The 17,298-nt window shown below is 36.1% G+C and overlaps 3 protein-coding genes across 3 annotated transcripts; 1 reads left to right on the top strand and 2 right to left on the bottom strand.

The window, feature by feature from the left end:
- Positions 1-112: 112 nt before the first annotated feature.
- LOC129574554 (chromatin-remodeling complex ATPase chain Iswi) lies at positions 113-5,252 on the top strand. The gene is made up of 7 exons (XM_055456688.1): positions 113-388; positions 767-987; positions 1,083-1,283; positions 1,365-1,418; positions 1,816-3,928; positions 4,161-4,321; positions 4,430-5,252. The coding sequence occupies exons 1-7, from the start codon at positions 338-340 to the stop codon at positions 4,716-4,718; spliced, it is 3,090 nt and encodes a 1,029-aa protein (XP_055312663.1). The 5' UTR covers positions 113-337; the 3' UTR covers positions 4,719-5,252.
- Positions 5,239-7,616, bottom strand: LOC129574555 (elongation of very long chain fatty acids protein 4-like). The gene is made up of 6 exons (XM_055456690.1): positions 7,217-7,616; positions 6,920-7,025; positions 6,659-6,821; positions 6,299-6,470; positions 6,064-6,191; positions 5,239-5,658 (listed from the first exon to the last, which is right to left on the bottom strand). Exons 1-6 carry the CDS (start codon positions 7,290-7,292, stop codon positions 5,422-5,424), a joined length of 882 nt encoding a protein of 293 aa, XP_055312665.1. The 5' UTR covers positions 7,293-7,616; the 3' UTR covers positions 5,239-5,421.
- A 1,187-nt stretch (positions 7,617-8,803) lies between these two features.
- LOC129574553 (homeobox protein orthopedia) lies at positions 8,804-16,630 on the bottom strand. The gene is made up of 4 exons (XM_055456687.1): positions 16,097-16,630; positions 10,459-10,607; positions 10,342-10,367; positions 8,804-10,268 (listed from the first exon to the last, which is right to left on the bottom strand). The coding sequence occupies exons 1-4, from the start codon at positions 16,428-16,430 to the stop codon at positions 9,509-9,511; spliced, it is 1,269 nt and encodes a 422-aa protein (XP_055312662.1). The 5' UTR covers positions 16,431-16,630; the 3' UTR covers positions 8,804-9,508.
- Positions 16,631-17,298: the final 668 nt, after the last annotated feature.

The raw sequence follows: 17,298 nt of genomic DNA, 5'->3' as shown, positions 1-17,298 counted from the left end.
AAAAACCCGTTAACATTCATATTGAGCGGGCAAAAGGAGAGACAAAGCGAACGGTTGGCGAAATGGATGCGTTCAATGCGCACAAATCAAGTGAAGTTGCAGCGGCACGCGCACTGTATTTATTGACAAACCGCTTCTTTTCCCTTCTTCTTTTTCCTTCTTCTTTTTCTTCTTCTTTCACTGTATGGCAGCTAAACAAGCGTAAATCGTAAATTGGTATAGCATTCATTCCTCATATACGCGTAGTTGGATACGATTCAACGACATTTATTGTGACCAAGGAATTTGGTTTGTTTTGATTGCATTTCTCGATAAAAAATTACACGCAAAGAAAACGATGTCAAAAGACGAGGAAAACGCGAACGCAATGGATACAAATGAAAATTCTGTAAGCTATGCACACAGTTTTTCGCTAAAAAATACGGTTTTTTTGCCAAAAAAAATAACGAAAAATTTTGGAAACACGAATTTTCTACGACGTTTACAATATTTTGTTCTTGCACAAAACTGCATATCGATTTATGTACTACCCAAAATGAAATTTATGATAAAAAAAATTAAATGAAATGAAAATGTTATTTTTGGCTATTTTGTGAAATTATTCAATGTGCGAGAACAAAACAATTCAATTGTTTTGATTGCAGAAGAACGAAAAAATTGTGGGAAATTTGTTGTTTGCATTTTTATTGAGGTTATATTGTTTCAATAGAATTGGTTTCTGTTTGTTGTGGAATGTTGATTGTTTTGGTTTTTTTTTCAATGACAGAATGAATCTTCATCCAATACAACGGAGAAGGAGGTAGATTTTGAGAATAAACTCGAAATGGATCGATCGAAACGATTCGATTATTTGCTGAAGCAAACGGAAATTTTTACACATTTTATGACAAACACTGGACCCAAGTCACCGACCAAAGTCAAAACGGTCGGTCGGCCAAAGAAGAGCAAAGATAAAGACAAAGACAAGGATGCCGCTGATCCGGGAGAGTAAGTATTTTCCGCTTAGAATACTATTTTATGCCATCAAATGGACTTGTGCTAAAATGTTTTGATTTTTCTTTTCGCGTACGTTTGCTCCACAGTCATCGCCATAGGAAAACGGAACAAGAAGAAGATGAAGAATTATTGGCTGAAGAAAATCAATCGTCGGCAGTGTTTCGATTCGAAGAATCGCCCGGTTATATTGAAAACGGTGAAATGCGTGACTATCAAATCCGTGGATTGAATTGGATGATATCACTGTATGAAAATGGAATCAACGGCATTTTGGCCGACGAAATGGGGTATGTATGACTATTTACGGTGTGACAGATGTATTACGGAACGGGCTTGAATTCATGTGATTTTGTTTACATTAAATACAGATTGGGAAAAACGCTGCAGACGATCTCATTGATTGGTTATTTAAAGCATTTCAAGTGAGTATATTTTTTGTTGTTGACAAATTTGACAGTGTTTTATGGTGATTTGATGATTTTTCAAACAATTTTCCACGTGATTACACAAAATTTTGAAATTCGTGCTTTGATTCATAATTTTGTTCAAATATTTGGTCTATAGACTTTTTTTGGAAACGGAAAATCATTTTGGGTATTAAAAACAAGTAAATAAAATGGAAAAAAATTTGTCTAAAAAATCAAAATTTCTTTGAAATTCGAGAAAAATGCCTCAAAAATGGAAAAAATTCAACTGAAAATCGAAATTTTGTCTAGAAAATCGGGAAATTGCCTTAAAAATTCGGTTTTATTTCACCAGCTAATTTTATTGCCATATATCAATCACAACTTATATAACAAAATCCACTCATCCACCTAGGAATAATGCTGGTCCACACATTGTAATTGTTCCTAAGTCGACGCTTCAAAATTGGATGAACGAGTTTGAAAAATGGTGTCCGTCAATAAAAGCAGTTTGTCTCATTGGTGATCAGGACACCCGTAGTGTGTTCATTCGGGATGTGTTGATGCCTGGCGAATGGGACGTGTGTATCACATCATACGAAATGTGTATTCGTGAGAAATCGGTGTTTAAAAAGTTCAACTGGCGCTACATGGTCATCGACGAAGCGCATCGTATCAAAAATGAAAAATCGAAATTATCCGAAATTTTGCGTGAATTCAAAACGGCCAATCGATTACTTCTAACTGGAACACCATTGCAAAATAATTTGCATGAATTGTGGGCGCTGCTAAATTTCTTGTTGCCCGATGTATTCAATAGTGCCGATGATTTTGACGAATGGTTCAACACGAATCAGTGTTTGGGCGATGATAGTTTAGTGGCTCGATTGCATGCGGTATTGCGTCCATTTTTGTTGCGCCGCTTGAAATCGGAGGTGGAAAAGCGATTGAAGCCAAAGAAAGAGATCAAAGTTTTTGTTGGTCTATCGAAAATGCAACGCGAATGGTACACAAAGATTCTTATGAAAGACATTGACATCGTGAACGGCGCCGGTAAAATGGAGAAAATGCGACTGCAAAACATATTGATGCAGTTGCGAAAGTGTACAAATCACCCGTACCTATTCGATGGAGCTGAACCGGGCCCGCCATACACCACCGACGAGCATTTGATTACAAACTGTGGAAAAATGTCCATTTTGGACAAGCTCTTGCCGAAATTGCAGGAGCAACAATCGCGTGTATTGATTTTTAGTCAAATGACACGTATGTTGGACATTTTGGAGGATTACTGTCACTGGCGTCAATTCCAATACTGTCGTTTGGATGGTAAAACACCGCACGAGGATCGAAATCGTTACATTAGCGAATTCAATGCGGAAAACAGTCAAAAGTTCATATTCATGTTGTCAACACGTGCCGGTGGTTTGGGTATTAATTTGGCTACGGCCGATGTTGTCATCATATACGATTCGGATTGGAATCCTCAGATGGATTTGCAGGCCATGGACCGAGCGCATCGTATCGGTCAAAAGAAACAGGTGCGTGTGTTCCGTTTCATCACCGAAAATACGGTCGAAGAGAAAGTGGTGGAACGCGCCGAAGTTAAATTGCGCCTGGACAAATTGGTGATTCAGCAAGGCAAGCTGGTGGACGGTAAATCGAATCAATTGGGCAAAGATGAAATTTTGAATATGATTCGACACGGTGCCAATCATGTGTTTGCCTCGAAAGATTCGGACATCACCGACGACGACATTGACGAGATTCTAACGAAATGTGAAGAAAAAACGGCCGAACAAAAGCAGAAACTGGATGAATTGGGCGAGAGTTCGTTGCGAAACTTCACCATGGATATGCCGTCCAGTTCGGGTACATATGTGTATCAGTTTGAGGGTGAAGATTTCCGTGAAAAAGCCAAACTGATGACACTCGGCAATTGGATTGAACCGCCGAAACGTGAACGTAAAGCAAATTATGCCGTCGATGCCTATTTCAGAGAAGCGCTAAGAACATCCGAACCAAAAGCGCCGAAAGCACCACGGCCACCTAAACAACCAATCGTTCAAGATTTTCAATTCTTCCCGCCACGCCTATTCGAGCTACTCGATCAGGAGATTTACTATTTCCGACGGACGCTAAATTACAAAGTGCCACGCAACACCGAACTTGGACCCGAAGCCGTTCGCGTGCAACGCGATGAACAGCAGAAAATCGACGAGGCCGAACAGTTGACCGAGGAAGAAATGGGCGAAAAAGAATCACTTCTCACGCAAGGCTTTACAAACTGGACCAAACGTGACTTCAATCAATTTATCAAAGCAAACGAGAAATACGGACGCGAAGATATCGATAACATAGCCAAAGATGTTGAGGGAAAATTCCCAGAGGAGGTTGTGGAATACAGTCAAGTGTTTTGGGAACGATGCCATGAACTGCAAGACATTGAACGCATTATGGCGCAAATCGAACGTGGCGAATCGAAAATACAACGCAGAGCATCTATCAAACGGGCACTCGATGCAAAGGTATGTGTAGTTGGAATTCTGCGCAGTTTTAGCGGGAAAAGCTACTTTTTTTCTGTGAAGAAACTTCATTTTTGATATTGGTTTGATGACAAGTTTTGTGCCTTTTCATTGCCGATCAATTGAATTATCGGTTTTGAAGTAAGGAAAGCAAATTAAAGAGACCCATCCCATATCGAACGAAAATCAGTTTCGATTTAGCAACTTCAGTTTGTTGTTTTGTTTTTTGCCGCAGATGTCACGCTATCGTGCTCCATTCCATCAACTGCGTTTGTCTTATGGTAATAACAAAGGTAAAAACTACACCGAGGAAGAGGACCGATTCCTCGTCTGCATGCTGCACAAACTTGGATTTGACAAAGAAAACGTCTACGAAGATCTCCGATCGGCCGTTCGGTAAGTAATTAACTACTTCGATTTTCACCTCCAAAATTTTTTTTTGACATGATCCAAATTGAAATCATACCTAATCACCTTATTTACCTAATCCATCTCTTCGAACAGATCATCGCCGCAATTCCGTTTCGATTGGTTCTTAAAATCGCGAACGGCTCTCGAGCTTCAACGTCGTTGTAACACGCTCATCACATTAATTGAACGTGAAAATCAGGAGCTAGAAGAGAAAGAACGTCTCGAGAAGAAGAAAAAACCGGGCAAGGGTAATTCAACGCCGGCCAGTGGTACAGCCAGCACAGGCGTGTTGACCACATCAACGCAACAGAAAAGCAATCAAAAGCGCAAAGCTGATGTCATTGTGAATGACAGTAAAACGACGAAAAAGAAAAAGAAGTAAAAACGAAAAGCACACACACACCGAAGCAAACATCATCACCGCCAAGGACTCAAACATTCTTTTGAAATTCCGGTAGTTTAATGGGACGCGACCGTCAACGGGATGCATTTTTTGCGCACGCGATTTTTTTTTCACTTCTTCCACCCGTGTGCGACTTATGAGTAGAATCTTGTTCTTTTTTTTCGTTCTAGAAAAGTTAATTGATTTAGCTTTGGAAATGAAAAGAGATTTCTATTTTAGAATATAATGTAAATGCAAAGAGTCAAAATTAATTTTTGGAAATGAAATTCTATTTTTTTAAATTTGAATACGTTTTTAAAAAGTGTGGCCATCAATCAAAATTTTATTTACAATGATACTATATGTTTTTTTTTCTTTGAAGAAGAGTCATCGAATGTAAACTGTTTTTATACACCTACCATTTTGCGTACTGTTATACGCTTTAAAAAGTTTTTTCATTTAACATTTTGCATGTCGAATTCTGGCATTTACAAAAAAAAAATAAATACACACAGTGTTGTTAGATTATAGTTATCCTTTCGATTTGTTTTTTTTACTAATTTTCTCAACAAAAAAATGATTAGATCGTAATGAAACAAAAAGTATTTTGCTACTGAACAACAAAAATCCCTTTTACGGTTTTCACGATTATACAATAAAATTTATTCAAAATAACTCTAAATCCACGCGTTTCACTTTGTGCTTATGTGCTTTTTTGCTTGATTGACTGTTTCAGTGCGGCCTTGGCTATGGTTTTATGGCTGACGCTTGAAATTGGCTCTGCTTTTCCTTTCGACAGGTATGCAATAGCATAGAAATTTCCAAACAACACAATGAACGATATCATGTAGATGACTAAGGCATACTGCATCCACATTGGAAAGTCACAACCATTTGTAATTCCATTTATACCCAAAATCATTGCGCCCGTGAATTGAATCTAGACGACGAAAAAGAAGAGAAAAGAGGGAAAAAAATTAGTTTTCATGAAAAAGAACAACAAATTTTTTGTTAGAAGAGCCATTTTAGTGTTTATCGGTGTTTCTCAGTCTGAGGATCTCGGACAAAAAAGATTTTTTTTCTGCACAAAATCGGTTTTCTTCAACAAAAATTCTTTTCTTTCTACATTTTTTGGACGAAAACGTGTTTTCCTAAGAAGAAACTTTTTGTTCGTTTGAAAAAAATTCTTTCAGTTCCTCAATGGAATTTTTTTTTTTATGAAATTTGCGAAAAGTATGAAAAAAAAACTCCAAAAAAATGCGAAATTTGGTTTAACTTCACAAAAAAAACTGCCAATTCTTCAAATGGCCGATAAAAAAAACTGCTTAGATTCGTATTTGCTTACCAATTGGATAATTGTGAGGTATTTCTTCCACCATAAGTATTTGGTTACATTGGGTCCGAATGTCGAAAGGCCGTAGTATGAGTACATCAGTACGTGTATGAAGGAATTTGTCATAGCTGGCAAAAATGCTGGAACCAAGCAAAAAACGAAAGAGACACAAGCGGAAATTTGAAAAAACAAAAACTTGCAACATAATCCGAATTAGTTTTTCGTTCGGAGAGAAGAATGAACTTACTTGATCCACTTGGAACGTATTTGACCCCAATCCACCATAGCGGGAACATTGTGCTGTGATGATAGACATGCAAAAAGGTCAGCTGGATGTCCTTTTTACGCAGTATGAAGAAGAAACTGTCGCAAAATTCGATGCATTTCGAGAAATAAAACCACCAAATTGCATGTGTAATCTGAAACGAGCGCCAGAAAAAAAGAGCGAAGAAAAAGAGGTTAAAAGCCAAATCAGAAAAAAGTGCCAAAAATTGTTCGGTTTTTTTTTCTTTCGTTTGAAAATGGTTCTGACAATGATAATCAACGAGGCGTATCTAAAGAGTTCATCTCTTTAAAAAGAAAAGAAGAAGAAAAAAGCGGCACTCACTCTAAGCTCGTCCTTTGAATAAATCTGCTTATACGGTTGGCATATATAATTGTATTTCAGTGAAATGGATGCGACCAACAGTTCGGACGCAATGTACAAATTCAAAAGTGCCACAGCCAAATTGTATGTTAACAGTGTCTGTTTCAGCTCGAACGGTTTCCGACTGTGAAACAAAAAAAGACGAGATATGGAATAATGCCAATTGAACGAAAGAAACATCGACTTTGACAGGGCAACAAAAAACAAGAGGGTCTAATTTACTTTCGCATTATTTTTGGTCCAATGTACACAATTAACAAGTAGCCGAGTGTTAAGAGGATTGTCGGCGTTGGTGAGTCCACAAACAGCATCCCTTTTGTACGGGTATCTATGTAAAAGGAAACGATACAGTATTATGTTATTTTCCGCTTAAAAACACACGACCCCATTTTAAATTTGAATGATGTTGATTGAATTGCTTTCAAGTCATTGATTAAATCTCGTTTTTTTTTCTCTCTTTTGGTTGAATGGATGGATGGGTGGGTGCGTGTGGATTGAAATAATTCGAACAAAACATACCCGATAAACTCAAAGTCCATTCGTAAAAGTCGATTGCACGTGTAATTATGTTGTTCGATGTAGTATTTTTATCCATTTTAAATTCACCGTATTTTTCTCGTAACAAGGCTACTCAAACTCAATATTCAAATTTATTCAAAATCTCTTTTAATCTCAACCAAAACCGATTTCAATTGAAAACTAGATTTTAAACCAACAAAAAATTAATCACTCTTCCACTCAATTGTCTGGCAACGGCATGGGATAGTAAAAAAAACCGCACGAAATTTCCACAAAAATGCCACAAAAATTTAGTCAATTGAACACTTATCACCGGCCAGGGATAGACGTCCGTTCGGTTTGCCAACTGTGATTTGAGTGTCAGCAAATAAATTTTTCAATTGTTGCAATGAAATTTTTATTTTCACATTAATCAGTTTTTTTTATCGTGCTGCGTTTGACGACACGACAACTTCAATTTCATTCTCAATCAGAATTGGGCTGTTGTGTGACCATACGAAAGGAAAAAAAAGGTTTGCACAAAGTGCAACAATCAACACTTTCGATATGGCACATGTGTACATGTTCATGTGCAGCTTTTTATGTTCCGTTCGAAATGTTGTTGGAAACAAAAAAAAACATCATATGCCTTTGATTCTAACGCTCTCGTGTCGAGTTTTTATTTCCATCGTCTGTTTTTTTTTTGTTCTGTGCATCGCTTGAAAATGGAATTGCCATTTGTCGGTGTGATATCGAGGAAGCCTATGCAGAAAGAGGGAAAAAAACTACGGCTCCTGGAGTAGTGGGAAAACATTGAATAAATTCAGCTCATCGGCTTTAACAACCGATGAATGGCATAGCCAATATAGAGTGTTGTTGGCACAAGCAATAAAAAACCATCAAATCGAAATCGTTTTGTTCTGTATCGAAAACAAAGCAACTAAAAATAAATTATCTATATTATGCTTAAATTACCTGATTTACACACCGTCGACGCAGCCCGTGGTACGGTTGAAGGAAAGAAAAGACAACGAATGAAACAAAAAAAAACAGCCGACGTGTCAATACATGCAAATAAAATATTCAATTACCGTTTATGTTCGGGGCAACAGCATGCAATTTGACGACGACGACGACAACGACGGCTGTCACTTTTTTTTGCCGCTTCACTATAATGAATGAGACAAAAGTCCATAAAAATTCTCTAATTAACATTTTAATTGTTGACATAATTCTGACAAAAGTTTTGCGTTTGGGAGAGAGAAAAACCGTAAATTTTTCTGTGGCTTTGACCCTTACGATGATGTTTGATGTCACTAATTCTCGGCTTTGTAACGACAAACACGACCTTTGTCTCAGAATCCACTACACAAATCGACCGATCAATAGCTTGAAAGTATTTTTAGATTACTCTTTAAATCAGTTAACTTCGAAGAAGTCAGGAAATATTTGAACTTACAGACTGCTTTAGGATAAAAATTTAATTTAAATCTTAAAGAATTTCGTTTAAATTTCTGGATTCACTCATTTATTTGTTACAAATAGCATAAAAGGGAACATTGAAACGGATCTTTGTGATTTATGTGTCCAAAAAGAAAAAAAATGAAGTTTTTCCGAGTAAGTTGAGCATTTTATTCAAATCTTTGATATACATCATTGTGTTAAGATATAAATATATGAGTAATCTTATGATTGAAAAATTGATAAAGTTCCTGAAAATTATTTCGATTTTCTCTTAAAAAGGTAAATAATTTCTTTTGGCATCGTTTTCAACATTTTGAAGATACATGTTCCAACGTTATTTTATTAACACGTTTGCAACGTTTTTATTCATCATTAAGAACTATTTTAAGGCATTTATTGTTTTAATTCGAAAGCATTTGTAGTTTTCTCCATGTCTAGTGGACATTGTCACCATAGTTTTTCGAAGGGATTTAACATAATTTCTTTTTGATTTTGATTTAAATTCGAATCGTTTTCATTGATTGTGCAATTAAATCAGCAGTTAGAAGCTCTATGAATTCACAATCGTCAATTAAAAACTGTATCTTTGGTATTAAGTTGTCAGGCTTTAACATTTTGGTATTTTGTTGAATTCAAACTCAAATGTTGACTGAAAGTGACTTCAAATCACGTAGAAACCGTTCTACGCTTTTATGTCGAAAAATTACACTGAAGCTCGTTCTAAAGAGGAAAAAAGAATTTCAAACTTCTTTATTCCAGAGAAAGAGTCGCTTTACGTCTTTCTGCCCGAAAATCGTTTCTCCAACAAAACTGTGAAAGTGTATTCAATGTCACATCAAAATATTTGTCTCAAAGTTGTTCACAGTCCACATCGCTATTCTCCTCACTGAGGCAATCGCTATTATCTTGAATTCCATTCGCAAAATTACCCTTCGCTCCGAATTTTGTATCCATATTCAATGGATGATTGGCACGTTGTTCGGCATTTGGTCCAAAAACTCGTTCCAATTCCGCAATACCACCGCCGCCGCCGTTGCCAATTTCTTTCGTTGGTGTCACATCCGAAAGTGTGTCCGACTCATTATATCCATTGGTAAAAACGTCGAATGGAAATCGTTCGTACGGTTTATCGATAGGTTTATTTGTGAACGCGTTCGACCAGAGCAATTTGTTGAATAGGACTTTTGATTGATTGGGCGGAAAGTAATTATCATTGTATTTGTTCGGTGCGGCGTTTGGTGCGGAAAGAAATTGACGATAGAATGTTTCGGGTTTATTGAAATCATAATTTGGTGGTGTGTCAGCGCCTAAGAAATTGCATCGATTTGGAAAGCCGGCCATTCGTTGTGTTTGCATTGACATTGTTGGATTTGGCGTTGGTGGTACGGGCGATGTGCCCGTACTGAAACCCGTTCGAAATGCAGCGGACGCATCATTTGGTGGCAATAACGGTGATTGCGATGGATGTGATACATTCGGTGATTGACTAAACAACCATAAACGATCACCTACAACCATCGGACGTGCAATGCCACCAATACCAATCTGTGCATAGTACTGTGATGCCAACGTTTCCACGTCCGATGTATACTTTCGCTTCCACTTAGTGCTGTGAAATATAAAGACAATGAATGAAGTTGTCTATGGGGCATTTTTTATAGTTACAAAATGGCTGTACTTACCGACGGTTTTGAAACCAAATTTTTATCTGAAGGACAAAACAGAGAATATTAGATTATTATCGTTAAAATTTATCATGCATATGAAATTTAAGGGGTCTTTGTTTCATTGGTATTTACTTGCGTTTCGGTGAGCCGTAACTGCTTTGCCAATGCCGTTCGCTTTGCCACTGATAGATATTTTCCACGCTCGAATTCCGTTTCCAATGCCTTAATTTGAGACGCCGAGAACGCTGTACGTGGACGCTTTTTTCGGTCATCATTTTGGGCTAGAAATGTAAAGAAAAATCGTACTTGTCTATTATCACATTTCTTGTACATATTTACAACAACACGCATTGGGCTTAGGTTGTTCTATTTTTCTTCTCCCTCGCTCTCTTTTTCCTTCTCTCTCTCTATCGCTCTGTATTTTGTTTACGCCAGTGACAATTTATTCTGGCTGATTGAGAACAACAAATTAGACAAATTTGAGCTAAAAATAGCGAAGATTTGTTTTTTTGATAAAATTTTCCGAGTCGACGATTACTGAAGCGTCTAACAATGTACTCGAAGATATCAACCGATTAATCGACATTACTGTAGTGTGACAAATACTCATTAGATTCGTCTTTTGTCTCAATGATGAGGCCCAATTTGCACTCATTATTTCATCATATACGCATGAAATTCATTCAAATGATCATTTATTCAAGAGCGAAAATTTGGACGATTATTTTTCCTACAATATTCAACATTCATAATTTATATTTCAAAATCGCACCTTATTAAATGCGTCAAATTTATAAAATAACTGAAATGATTGAAAAGTCAACGTTTTTTTCTACCTCTCTCTCCACTTCGAAGCTTAAAAAGCCTTGTTATTGAGGTTGATTAACTCAGAGCAAAAAAACCTTCTATGGAAGTTGCCTTCCAATCTTCCGATTTGAATGGTGTGACGCGCACGGTCGTAGATGATTCATTCATAGGCACCAATCACGTTGATAAATTGTATTCAGAAATAATGTTAACGGAAACCGCTTACATTTTCATGTGTTTCGATATTTTTAAGTTAAGCGGCCGTTTAGCCTTTTGATGACAGTCCGTATTTTTCGCAGAATTTGAAATTCGTGACTGTCGGAGACGGCAATGAAGTCAGTCTAACAACAAAATCTATACATTTCATACAGTGCTGAAAATGAGATTTATAAATTGAGCCAGATATGTGATTGGCAGGCTCCACACCTCCCCAATTAAGGCGGAGCTCGTTCATCGCAATTGACGCCACTTTGTGAAAGAACCCATCAATTACCGACACATTTGAGATCAACAACTTATTTTCTATATATTTTGCTATTTGTTATGTGTGAAAATTTGAATTTCCACGAAAAAAAAGCCGAGAACATTGGAGCGCGTAATTTTCAATGAGCATTTCCATTGCAGCGCGCTTCTTCTCATGACAATTTACTAATGATAATTCAAAAATAATTTTCGAATGAATTTTCCGAACGCCAAACGAAAATAGCTGCAGTTTTTGATGATTCAAGCCGATTACAGTTAAGCTGAGTCTATGTTTTTCTTCTTCTTCTTCTCTCGGTTAATTTCGTTTTTGCTTGTTCATTCTCAATTACCATCACTCGCGACAACCGCTAATTTCTTTCTCAGCTTTCACGAATATACTTGCCCGCACTCAGTCGCCGTGTGCGATTAATAAAACGTTAATGAGTTACATTTGATTTGGCATCGGAAATAGACTAACTACAGAAAGAAGAAGAAATAAAAATGCAAACGCACACACAATGCAATTAAAATTCCAATCGCAACTAATTAATTGCAAAATCATCAAAATATTTGAGCCGATTCACATTCGACATGCAAAATGCTCGTTCGCGCGCGTGCGCGCGCACGCTCACTCTAATGATCTTCGTTGTTTAAATTAATTTACAGCCAACATGTTTTTGTCGGCTAACATCACGTTGGCAATCAACGAATGGTTTTTCGACCAAACACACAGACACACCAATCCTAATCGAACGATGGCCACCGTACATAAATACCAGTGTATGCATCATTTAATGTGACTTTTAACTAGTCATTAGGGCGGAGTTGTTGAAAGAACATTTTTTGAATCGCACACATTTTCCTTGAGCAACATTTTGTACACAACACAAATCGTTTAACGAATTGCAGCTTTTCTAAAATTTTTAACTCATCTTATTTGGGCGATCGAAATTTTTCGCTCATGCAAACTAATCAGTGGAATTAATCGATCGATTTTTCTACAATGACACACGGTGCACATATGTATTGTGTGTGTGCCAATAAATCTGGCGCTTAAAAATCATGATCAATTTTGAATGCAACGGAAATGTCATGTGGGTATGAATGAATGGATGCTTATTTCGCTATGGGGATGCGAGCTAAGTTCGTCGAGATTGATATATGATTGAACAATAATAATTGACGAGAAATGACTACTGTAGACGACAGTCCATGCAAGTGATGCAATCTTAAAATGCACATAGTTCGAAGAACATTGTAAAACACAAAAAACTATACTCAACATATTCACTCAGTATGTCGTATCGAGTATATACTCAAAATGACTTGAGAAAGCAAACTTTTTTTCGGCAAAATCACACGGCGCGACGGTTATATCCATTTAACTAAACATGGCACTGGCACTGAAGTCAAGCATTACACTTATGATTATTCATTAATTTTGCTTCCCTTGAATCTTAACCTTTCCATTATAATTATAATGATTAATAATTATCAATGATGGCTTTTATGAGAAAAATACCAGATTTTGTTAACAAAACTGCAAAAGTGAAGTGGTGTATGAATGAAGTACAAAAAAAAATGGTTCGGAAACACAACGAACCTAGCAGCGAACGAATGAATCCGAAATTCATTGGAAATCGAAGAGCGTTTAAATTGATTGAACTGATTTGGTTGAATTGATTTCTAACCAGAGCAGCTAGCTTGATTTTTTGGTTAAAATTTGACTAAAATAAATAGAAAAATGACTTGACACAATTTTAATTCTGTTCACGAAAATATGAAATGTTATTACTTCATTCAGAAAATAAATGTTTTTGCATGCAAAAAGCAATGCATCGCTTTCGTTCAATGAGTAAAAAAACAATGCGGTTTAATACGCTTATCACCATGGAATCAGCGAATTCGAAACAGTTTACTAAAAACATTTGTACATTAACAGGGTTTTCGTTCTCGTCCACTAGATTCGATCAGTGTTTCAAGCTGTGCAGCAAACTTAAAGAATTGAAAAATTGAAGCGCCCATAATACATATTATGGTATATATCGAGGTAATTCTTCTAATTGGACTTATGACACTGGTGCTAGTAACCAGAGCATTAGATGAGTTTTTTCCACCTGGTTGCATCTGTATAGATTCCCCGGAAACTTCATCGTTGCCATGTCCAGTGTGCGATCAGGTCGATCCATTGGTTGAACTTCACGACGAATATAGATTAGTTAATCGTTATAACATTATTGAAAACAAGTAAATAAAGAACATTCGAATTTGAGTATCACAGAAATTGTTTCAATCAATTGTGAATGCAATGAAAGTAAATACTTTGAATATTTCATTTTAGGTATATGCCTTGAAAGCCAAGCATTGATTCTAATTCGATTACCACCATGACGTCAACGATTGTAAATTTTTTTTGATAAAAACAAGGTATGAAATTTAATTAATTTTACTACAAATATCGTTTGCATTGGTTCAAATTCTGTAGAACAATATTTTGTTTAAGGCATTTGAATGGTGTAACACAATTGATTGAATTAGAAGAGTTGAACAATCAATAACATGAATCTGAACGTAGTTCAATTCATTCTGTTGATGATAAGTAGTGCATTAGCTGCAATGACTGGTACGAAGCTGGTTGCGAATGTTGTAAAGATTCGAGTGGATTCAGTACATATTGCGAGGAATCGATGGATTTCCATTTTTATCAAGAAAAGTCATTCAAGTGGGAAGAATTCGGGAGGAATATTGGTAATTTTGATGTTATGGATACTTTGAATGATGACTAATATTCAATGATTATGGACCCATGAACGAAGTACATCAATATAAATAATCGGCTCATGTATTTCAGATCGAAATCAAGGAAATGGAATAAGAACATTGCTCTTGTCACAAAACAAAATGGTTAATTTTGACAGAAGGTGAATAGGCTGGCATAGATTTTGGCATGGAAATGAATATTTAATGAAAAAAAAAAACGTTAAAAATGTTCAACGTTTAGCGATTGAATTGCACCGCGTTATTATGCGAAATATTAAAATGCATCAACCAATTCGAAATTGCAGAAAAAATACTCGAAATATTTTTGATGAATATTTTGGCAATACGAATTCAAAAGCAACTTATACCGTATGATCTACCGAAAGAACGAATGGAATTTTCTTCGAATAAAATTCCGAGTTTTTTGATAATCTCAAAATTTGATTTCAAATCGTTGATATGTATTCGATTGATACTTCGGAAACCAAAAGAATTTTCGAGTATTTCTGATTTTTCAAAGTTTAGATAAGAACTAGTTTACAGTTAAATTGATCAACAACCACTATTCTTTTTCTTTACTTGATTGATAAACAAATGGACTATTGGGCAAAAAAAAAATGAAAGTTCACATTTCTTTGGATCATCATCGTCGCACAAATTTGGCACTACGTCCAATTATAACAGCAAATATGTGAATATATTTCTCCCCCTAGCCGCTGATTAATAATAAAGGAAAAAAAGAACTAGGCCACATCGAATGGATGTATAAATATATTTTCAAAGGAGTCTAGAATTGATGGAAATGAAAATAACAACAAGACGAGTGGCTTTCAACCAATTAGCCTATAAGAATTTCATCACATCAATGCTACTAAAATTACTCTGTAGATTCGCTTGATTAGTTGTTTTTTTCTGTTGAGAATCAAATTATCGTTGTGCGACGTTTAATTTATAAGAAATTGCGATTTAACATTCAGAACATTCCGCTGTCAAAGCATTTTTATTCGCTTCAGTCTTTGCTATCAGAAGTTTTAAATTTTGTGCCAGACACATAATTAACGACATATAAAAAGGAGATGGACTTAAGCATTCAAAATATAAATAAAATTTTATAATATTTCTTTGATCAAATGTGTGCCACTTTCTTTAGGATCCAAATGGCAAAGGATTCACGTTTGATCTTCTCAATCAAGAGACAATCGAATATTTAAAAAAAAAAAACTCTGTTGTCTGCTTCAAACGACGACAATTTTCTATTTTTCATTTCAATGAAACTCAAGAGAAATCGGAAAATCCCGTGGAAATTTTCATTTTTGTATTCAAAATAGGAAAGTGGAAGAGTTTTAACGTTTTTACAAGCAAATTTCTCATGGAAAAAGCTATAATATTTTGCAAGGTCCCATTATAATAACTGACCCACAGATTTAATTGATATAATTTGTCAATGAGAAGAAAAACAAAAGGAAATGTATAAGAAAGTCAAAAGAAATATTTGATCGGAATAATTCGATACGCAACTAATATGATACCGCTCTTAAATAGATTGATTCAAATTGAATTCGGTCGAATTACGAGTGTGACAAAGGCTTATCAAATATTCCCATTTAAACTTAAACTCTTGAATAATTTTCCCAAAACGATATGAAAATCACCCCCCCCCCCACCATAATCAGATATCAAACTAATAAATTAGCTAGCTGGGCGATTTGATAGTACCCAAAATGCAATATATGAAGCTTACAAGTTTCTCCTGTTGTAATATCGCTGAGATTATCCGTATTTTCCTCTTCGCATCCACTTGAATCAGGTGATGTGAAATGGTTGCGACCGATTTTGTTCAAGTCATCGTGCGAAATTAAATCGTTGGTTAAACCATTGATTGGTTCTTTCTTTAGCACAATATCATCGCTGGTAAACGAAGACACTTCATCAGATGCCCGTATATGGTCAGGACACTCAATGGCACTTTTTAATTTGCACTGATTATCTGTTGTCGTCAAATTTTTGTGTGGTTTCGATAAGATGTTTTCAATGGAAAAACTATTCCGTATTGTCATCGTATTTTCCGAGTTCATGACGATCTTTTCACTAATTATAATTATCAATTTGGTTTCTTTGCTGTGCAAAAATCCAACTGTAGTTATTGTTCGGAAAATCAATTCTTCGAACTCACTATTTACTCGAATAATAGCCGCGCGAATCTTATCAATTCAATAAGAACAACGATGTTGCGATTGCCGTACGATACGTTGCACTTGAAATGTTCAACCATACTGATAGATGATCCGAAGGATCATCCTGCGGTTGTGTCGGTTCAAAATGAAAATTTGTCACCATTTTTACTGCAACAACAACAACAACAACAAAAAAAGTCAAACAAGCAGATAAACAAAGTAACGCAACGGGATTCGTTGATCGTTTGCCTTCGTAAAGCCGAGTCGTGTTCGATACGACGACACGATCACCCAAAAAAAAAAATTATAATATTTTCGTAACGGCGTAATGATCGTCGTTCCTTTTGATATTTTGTGTAAAAGATGAGAAATTTGACGCCCTTTTTCGTGTCAAATGGGCGGAGATACAACATTTCACACACAGATGTGTACGCATCGCAAACACGGATTCCTTTTTGTTGCTCTGGATAGATCGATCGTGTCAGTAATATCGCCAAAAGCATCTCAATCATCGTCGAAATGATTTTATTTGTGTATCGTGCCACCTTCTTGTTTTTCCCCCCAAAAAAATAACGACCAATTCAACATCATAATTGCCGACAAAAATCGCTCAACGATCCTTCATTCAACGACACTTTGGGATTCTGTTGTGTTCTGTTGTGTTCAAAGGTTATTCATATGCAGAGCGAGAGAGACAGAGAGAGATGGAGAGAAAGAACAAAAGAGAGAGAGAGAGAGAGAGAGAGAGAGAGAGAGAGAGAGAGAGAGA

The sequence above is a fragment of the Sitodiplosis mosellana genome, unplaced genomic scaffold (genome assembly GCF_009176505.1).
Source record: "Sitodiplosis mosellana isolate CC-2019 unplaced genomic scaffold, AAFC_SMos_1.0 Smas_scaffold_6165, whole genome shotgun sequence".
Taxonomy (NCBI): domain Eukaryota; kingdom Metazoa; phylum Arthropoda; class Insecta; order Diptera; family Cecidomyiidae; genus Sitodiplosis; species Sitodiplosis mosellana.
This window is presented reverse-complemented; position numbering and strand designations above follow the sequence as displayed.

What these genes read in the sequence shown, in the direction of transcription:
- LOC129574553 (XM_055456687.1), bottom strand. Translation starts at nt 16,430, where the DNA reads ATGAACTCGGAAAATACGATGACAATACGGAATAGTTTTTCCATTGAA. An exon ending in TACGGCTCACCGAAACGCAA is followed by an intron (nt 10,368 to 10,458) that starts GTAAATACCAAT and finishes TTTGTCCTTCAG; the next exon opens with ATAAAAATTTGGTTTCAAAA. An exon ending in ATTTGGTTTCAAAACCGTCG is followed by an intron (nt 10,269 to 10,341) that starts GTAAGTACAGCC and finishes TATATTTCACAG; the next exon opens with CACTAAGTGGAAGCGAAAGT.
- LOC129574554 (XM_055456688.1), top strand. Translation starts at nt 338, where the DNA reads ATGTCAAAAGACGAGGAAAACGCGAACGCAATGGATACAAATGAAAAT. An exon ending in TGGATACAAATGAAAATTCT is followed by an intron (nt 389 to 766) that starts GTAAGCTATGCA and finishes TTTCAATGACAG; the next exon opens with AATGAATCTTCATCCAATAC. An exon ending in GATGCCGCTGATCCGGGAGA is followed by an intron (nt 988 to 1,082) that starts GTAAGTATTTTC and finishes TTTGCTCCACAG; the next exon opens with TCATCGCCATAGGAAAACGG.
- LOC129574555 (XM_055456690.1), bottom strand. Translation starts at nt 7,292, where the DNA reads ATGGATAAAAATACTACATCGAACAACATAATTACACGTGCAATCGAC. An exon ending in ATGGACTTTGAGTTTATCGG is followed by an intron (nt 7,026 to 7,216) that starts GTATGTTTTGTT and finishes CCTTTTACATAG; the next exon opens with ATACCCGTACAAAAGGGATG. An exon ending in ACCTCACAATTATCCAATTG is followed by an intron (nt 5,659 to 6,063) that starts GTAAGCAAATAC and finishes TTCGTCGTCTAG; the next exon opens with ATTCAATTCACGGGCGCAAT.